Source organism: Palaemon carinicauda, chromosome 17 (assembly GCF_036898095.1).
Source record: "Palaemon carinicauda isolate YSFRI2023 chromosome 17, ASM3689809v2, whole genome shotgun sequence".
Lineage (NCBI taxonomy): Eukaryota > Metazoa > Arthropoda > Malacostraca > Decapoda > Palaemonidae > Palaemon > Palaemon carinicauda.
The window spans coordinates 53394896-53403002 of NC_090741.1; the positions used below are offsets into that span (position 1 = coordinate 53394896).

Here is an 8107-nt window from a genome sequence, read left to right on the forward strand (position 1 = left end):
AAAATATACTTTTTCTTTAACGAGCAGCAAGTCCAAGAGTAAAATATACTTTTCCTTTAGCGAGCAGCAAGTCAAAGAGTAAAATATACTTTTTCTTTAACGAGCAGCAAGTCCAAGAGTAAAATATACTTTTCCTTTAGCGAGCAGCAAGTCAAAGAGTAAAATATACTTTTTCTTTAGCAAGCAGCAAGTCCAAGAGTAAAATATACTTTTTCTTTAGCAAGCAGCAAGTCCAAGAGTAAAATATACTTTTTCTTTAGCGAGCAGCAAGTCAAAGAGTAAAATATACTTTTTCTTTAACGAGCAGCAAGTCCAAGAGTAAAATATACTTTTCCTTTAGCGAGCAGCAAGTCAAAGAGTAAAATATACTTTTTCTTTAACGAGCAGCAAGTCCAAGAGTAAAATATACTTTTCCTTTAGCGAGCAGCAAGTCAAAGAGTAAAATATACTTTTTCTTTAACGAGCAGCAAGTCCAAGAGTAAAATATACTTTTCCTTTAGCGAGCAGCAAGTCAAAGAGTAAAATATACTTTTTCTTTAACGAGCAGCAAGTCCAAGAGTAAAATATACTTTTTCTTTAGCAAGCAGCAAGTCCAAGAGTAAAATATACCTTTTCTTTAGCGAGCAGCAAGTCCAAGAGTAAAATATACTTTTTCTTTAGCGAGCAGCAAGTTCAAGAGTAAAATATATCTTTCCTTTAGCGAGCAGCAAGTCCAAGAGTAGAATATACTTTTTCTTTAACGAGCAGCAAGTCCAAGAGTAAAATATACTTTTTCTTTAGCGAGCAGCAAGTCCAAGAGTAAAGTATACTTTTCCTTTAGCGAGCAGTAAGTCCAAGAGTAAAATATACTTTTTCTTTAACGAGCATCAAGTCCAAGAGTAAAATATACTTTTTTCTTTAGCGAGCAGCAAGTCCAAGAGTAAAATATACTTTTTCTTTAGCGAGCAGCAAGTCCAAGAGTAAAATATACTTTTTCTTTAGAGAGCAGCAAGTCAAAGAGTAAAATATACTTTTTCTTTAGCGAGCAGTAAGTCCAAGAGTAAAATATACTTTTCCTTTAGCGAGCAGTAAGTCCAAGAGTAAAATATACTTTTCCTTTAGCGAGCAGTAAGTCCAAGAGTAAAATATACTTTTCCTTTAGCGAGCAGCAAGTCCAAGAGTAAAGTATACTTTTTCTTTAGCGAGCAGCAAGTCAAAGAGTAAAATATACTTTTCTTTTAGCGAGCAGGGAGTCCAAGAGTAAAATTTTCTATCTCTATGCCAGTACTCGATTGTACAGTCGGCGTCAATACTGATGCAACAAATTGCAAAATTCATCGTACGTAGTTCATTCGAAACTCTCATGGGGTTGCCAGTTAGTATATTCTATTCCAATTATTGTTGCTTGTTCTCGTTCGTAGTGATGGTTAGAATTTACCTGAGGGCCAATTAATACTGTATATAGATTTGCCACCATTTGTAGTTATCGTCTTGATGAATAAAGAGTTTTAATGGAAGTATGGGGGAAGATGACACTTGGCGTGTTGACTGATATGACCTGAAATGGAGAAAAAAGAAATATATGAGAAATTCTTAAAGAAAGAATGTAGAATTTTATGGGTTATACATATTTGCGTTATGCGTGTATATATATATATATATATATATATATATATATATATATATATATATATATATATATGTATATAAATATATATATATATATATATATATATATATATATATATATATATATATATATATATATATATATACATTTATATATATGTACTGTATTTACAAACATATGTATGTATATATATAAACATGTATATATATATATATATATATATATATATATATATATATATATATATATATATATATATATATATATATATACAAATGTATGTATACACACACACACACACACACACACACATATATATATATATATATATATATATATATATATATATATATATATATATATATATATATATACATGTATTTATATATACATATATACATATATACAGTATATATATATATGTATATATATACAGTATATATATATATATATATATATATATATATATATATATATATATATATATATATATATATATATATATATATCACATTGGCTAACTGATTCCTCATTTGTCATTTAAAACAAATTTTTAGTAAATTAAAGGATCAAACTACTTTCTCATTTTAATCTAAAACATTAAATTCATATTACGAAAATTAATTTTTCTCCTAGCACTAAAACTAACACTCCACAGGACATTAATGTCAACAGTACACCTCGTGTGGATCACTGTAGGCACTATAACTATGTTTTGCAGAATCTCTTAGATCTCCAAACTGTACCATAACTTTATCCTTCTGTGAATCATCATAATAATATTCATAATCATAATCATGAAATGATAAAGGCGTAATATACAAAAGAGATCGTCCAGTCATTGATAAGCTAAAGTGTAATGTTGATAAACATGAGAAAAATCAATAGATATTCATACCCTTTAAATTAAACATAACTCTCCCTCGTCCCAGATTGTGAACCTCATAATGATAAAGGCGTTATATACAACAGAGACCGTCCAGTCATTGATAAACTAAAGTGTAATGTTGATAAACATAAGGAAAATCAACAAATATGATTCTAACCATTTAAACATAGCTCGTCAGCGTCCCAGATTGCAAATATCATAATAATAAAGGCTTAATATACAACAGAGACCACCCATTCATTGATAAACTAAAGTGCAATGTTGATAAACTTAAGGAAAATCAATGAATATTCGTACCATCTAAACACAACTCTCCCGCGTCCCAGATTGCGAACTCATAACTAAAGGAATTTGCGCCGAATCGCAATCTGAGTCTTGAGAATGGAAACCCTTTTGCCTTCTTAAAGAATAAGTGGACTCCGGGTAAGACACAGGAGCGGTCTCGTGTCCTATGGAAGAGTAGGACTTGCGTCCTAAGGATCCCGTGTGGAAGGGCGCCGAGGCACTCGCTCCGCCGCCCATGCTACTACAGCGATTGGCATCCCTGGACAGGGTCTGAAGGAGGCTGTCTGTCTCGCACGGCACAGGACCCCCCTGGAAGAAGGAGACGTAATAGGATTGTGATGCGCTCTTCTCTCTCTCTCTCTCTCTCTCTCTCTCTCTCTCTCTCTCTCTCTCTCTCTCTCTCTCTATATATATATATATATATGTATATATTTCATATATATATATATATATATATATATATATATATATATATATATATATATATGTATATATATATATATATATATATATATATATATATATATACTTGTATAGATATATATGTATATATATATATATATATATATATATATATATATATATATATATATATATATATATATATATTTATATGGATAAATATCAACACAACTTCGTGTTCAAATAGAAATAAATTTCTACCTCATACTTGGGATCGAACGCTGGCCCCTTCTAATGAAAGGCCAGGTCATATTTATACACACACACACACACACACATATATATATATATATATATATATATATATATATATATATATATATATATATATATATATATATATATATGTGTGTGTGTGTGTGTGTGTGTCCATTATGCATTTATACACACACGCATACACACACACACACATATATATATATATATATATATATATATATATATATATATATATATATATATATATATATATATATATATACAGTATACAGTATATATATATATACAGTATATATATATATATATATACATATATATATATATATATATATATATATATATATATATATATATATATATATATAGATATATATATATATATATATATATATATATATATATATATATATATATATATATATATATATATATATATCACTAACACTCGTGATTTTACACACACATAAACACACATACATCCATATATACACACACATAAACAAGAGAAGTAATGAACAATTAAAATAACACATTCTGAGAACAATAACAACATTGAAATAGATCTTTGATAGACAAACTTTAAAAAGAGGCTTATGTTGTTAAGAGATATGAAGTATCACCGTGAAGTAAAAAAAAAAAAAAAAAAAAAAAAAAAAAAAAAAAAAAAAAAAAAAAAAAAAAAAAAAAAAAAAAGTTATAAATATTTTTCAAAACTTACATTGTTCAGTAAACTACTCGAACTATCACAATACGATTCCTCTTGTGGTAAAGAACACTCCTGGATCAGCTGACGACTTCTCTCTGTATCTACGTCTGCCGGGTGCCAAGAAAAAGAAATAAAAGAATTATTTAGTTTTCCTTGAACGATAAAATATCAAGATTTCTTATCCTAAGCTGGATAATATCTTATCCCCGGGATGACATTATCCTTATCAAAGTAGCAGCGAAAATATCAGTCATCATTATTATCATTTCTCATTGACGTCCAACATATTTCTCTTGTGAAATGGTTGGTTAAAGTTTCCTTGAGTTAAGGCCATTATATAACGGTTCTATTCAAGGTTTTTACTATTTATAAAACAATGAGGATAAACATTTTTAAAGGAGTTGAATAAATGAGTAGTTAGGCAAATATAGTTTTATGATATCTAAACCGTAATGAATTACAGCATTGAGATTTTCCAAACGCTATGAGTATTATATAAACTAAGCTATAAGGCATTATGTAATACAGTATGCATTATACTTAAAGAGGAATAAAATAGGTATTATAACAATGAAAATATCAAGATAATTCTCTTATATATATATATATATATATATATATATATATATATATATATATATATATATATATATATATATATACACACACACATTATATATATAATTTACATATATATTTATATATATATATATATATATATATATATATATATATATATATATATATATATATATATATACACAACAGGAAAAAGTAGCCCAGTGAGGAAAGGATTTCGGAAAAGCAGGATGCTATAAGCCCAAGAGTTCCAACAAGGAAAAGTAGTCCAGTAAGGAAAGGATATTGGAAAAACAGGATGCTATAAGCCCAGTGAGGAAAGGATATTGGAAAAGCAGGATGCTATAAGCCCAAGGGCTCCAACAGGGAAAAGTAGCTCAGTGAGGAAAGGATTTTTTAAAATCAGGATGCTATAAGCCCAAGAGTTCCAACAGGGAAAAGTAGCCCAGTAGGGAAAGGATATCAGAAAAGCAGGATGCTCTAAGCCCAAGGGCTCCAACAGGGTAAAATAGCCCAGTGAGGAAAGAATATTGGAAAAGCTGTATGCTATAAGCCCAAGGGTTCCAACAGGGAAAAGTAGCCCAGCGTGGAAAGGATATTGCCTTATAACTAAATGTTACCTGTTTTAACGAGGATGATATCTGGCTGTGGATCCTGAGGTTGAGGTTGCTGCTCTATGAAGCCACCTTCGTCACAGCCGTTGGTATTTGTAGAGGCCTTATCATAGAGGATCTTGGTCTGCGTCTGCGCTCTCGCTTGGGCTTTCCGCATTCTGATCACCACGCCCAAGATAATGGAGCAGAGAAGAAGCACAGATAGTATGACCCCTGTCAGTATCGCCACCAGGGGCGTCATCGCGAATAGATAAAGAGGTCCCTCTGCGTCTGCCGCGGCGGCGCTGGTCCGCTTCTCCGCGACGTCGATGGGCGTCAGGTAGATGACGCGGGTGGGCTTGGCTATTCCCTGAGCGTTGGAAGCCATGACAGCCAGCTCGTATTCAGTGCCAGGTGCCAGACCAGTCACTGTGAAGTGGGGTTCAATCTGATCCGTAAGTGCTGCCAATACGGTGCCTGAAGATTGGTCTCCCGCTGCGGAAGGTCCCACCCTGACTTCAAGGGTGAATGTTTGGGACAATCCTCCACTCCAGCCTGCTTGGCATGCCACAACAACTTCCCCAGCTGCGCTAGCATTATGCCAAGCACTGCAGTTATGAACTGGTTCTGGGGGTGCTAGAAGGAGTCAATGTAGTTTATTATTAAAGATGAACTATCATACAATAATAGTTACAGTAGTAGTTTTAAAAAGAGATAATGATCATTACAAATAATAATAATGATAATAATAACAATAATAATAATAATAATAATAATGATAGTAATAATAATAATAATAATAATAATAATAATAATAATAATAATAATAATAATAATCAAGTTCTTAATATTTCTAATGTGGTCCTATCTGGTGATGATGATTATTATCCTGGTTCTGCAAGAAATTTGTATAAGGCCTTAGAGTAAACTACCTATCTTAAAAGCATGGCCTGATGTTATATGAGGGACTGTCCCCTAGCAATAAACATAAGACAAAGCTAATCATTCCATTGGTTGGAACGTCTACCTGCTACAGCTCTACACATACTTTGGATATGATCTTTCTATAAAGTATGGATTCTCATATACAGGGTGTCTCAAAAAAATGTACTCACTCTTTGAATGACGAGAAAACCTTTATTTATGAACATAGAGCGAAATGAAATAGCATCGAATACATGAGACAAATGTTCAAATTGATGACTATTATAAATGTACTCAGTCTTTTTTTGTGTTGCAGATATCCTGAATTACTGAAGCTATGGCAGGAAATCAACTTAGTTTCGAAGAAACTTTCTTTCTTCGAAACTAAGTTGATTTCCTGCCATAGCTTCAGTAATTCAGGATATCTGCAACACAAAAAAAGACTGAGTACATTTTATTATTATTATTATTACTATCCAAGCTACAACCCTAGTTGGAAAAGCAAGATGCTATAAGCCCAGGGGCTCCAACAGGGAAAAATAGCTCAGTGAGGAAAGGAAATAAGGAAATAAATAAATGAAGAGAACAAATTAACAATAAATCATTCTAAAATAAGAAACAACGTCAAAACAGACATGTCATATAATAAACTATCAACAACATCAAAAACAAATATGTCATAAATAAACTATAAAAAGACTATGTCTGCCTGGTCAACAAAAAAGCATTTGCTCCAACTTTGAACTTTTGAAGTTCTACTGATTCAACCACCCGATTAGGAAGATCATTCCACAACTTGGTCACAGCTGGAATAAAACTTCTAGAGTACTGCGTAGTATTGAGCCTCGTGATGGAGAAGGCCTGGCTATTAGAATTAACTGCCTGCCTAGTATTACGAACAGGATAGAATTGTCCAGGGAGATCTGAATGTAAAGGATGGTCAGAGTTGGGAAAAATCTTATGCAACATACATAATGAACTAATTGAACGACGGTGCCAGAGATTAATATCTAGATCAGGAATAAGAAATTTAATAGACCGTAAGTTTCTGTCCAACAAATTAAGATGAGAATCAGCAGCTGAAGACCAGACAGGAGAACAATACTCAAAACAAGGTAGAATGAAAGAATTAAAACACTTCTTCAGAATAGATTGATCACCGAAAATCTTGAAAGACTTTCTCAATAAGCCTATTTTTTGTGAAATTGAAGAAGACACAGACCTTATATGTTTCTCAAAAGTAAATTTACTGTCGAGAATCACACCTAAAATTTTGAAAGAATCATACATATTTAAAGAAACATAATCTATACTGAGATCCGGATGTTGAGGAACCACCGTCCTTGACCTACTTACAATCATACTTTGAGTTTTGTTAGGATTCAACTTCATACCCCATAATTTGCACCATGCACTAATTCTAGCTAAATCTCTATTAAGGGATTCACCAACCCTAGATCTACATTCAGGGGATGGAAATAATATAATAGTCATCAATTTGAACATTTGTCTCATGTATTCGATGCTATTTCATTTCGCTCTATGTTCATAAATAAAGGTTTTCTCGTCATTCAAAGAGTGAGTACATTTTTTTGAGACACCCTGTATTTACTTTGATTTGTAAATAGAACTGCAATGAAATCTAATTATATGATATAATTAGGAAACATAATAATGTATGCACATTTCAAGTTTATTACAACCTCAACTGATGACTACTTACAATTAATGCAAGTTGCATAATCCCTCAACATTGCCTGATTCAGGTGTCATTGATTAGCATGGTCAGTCTACTCTAGCATTTTGTCAATCTTTTGATTGTTTCCTACTAAGGAGCACCT

At 31.7% G+C, this 8107-nt stretch overlaps 1 protein-coding gene across 2 annotated transcripts in view; it reads right to left on the bottom strand.

Annotated features, from left to right (window-relative positions):
- Positions 1-1149: 1149 nt before the first annotated feature.
- LOC137656084 (kin of IRRE-like protein 1) overlaps positions 1150-8107 on the bottom strand; it is a 97704-nt gene continuing 90746 nt past the window's right edge. For both annotated transcript variants that reach the window (XM_068390258.1, XM_068390259.1), the window contains 4 exons: positions 5370-5978; positions 4183-4277; positions 2796-3092; positions 1150-1537 (listed from right to left, as the gene is read on the bottom strand). In XM_068390258.1, the coding sequence (XP_068246359.1) occupies positions 2799-3092; positions 4183-4277; positions 5370-5978 (998 nt within the window). In that variant the 3' untranslated portion in view covers positions 1150-1537; positions 2796-2798. The remainder of the gene's footprint in view (positions 1538-2795; positions 3093-4182; positions 4278-5369; positions 5979-8107) is intronic.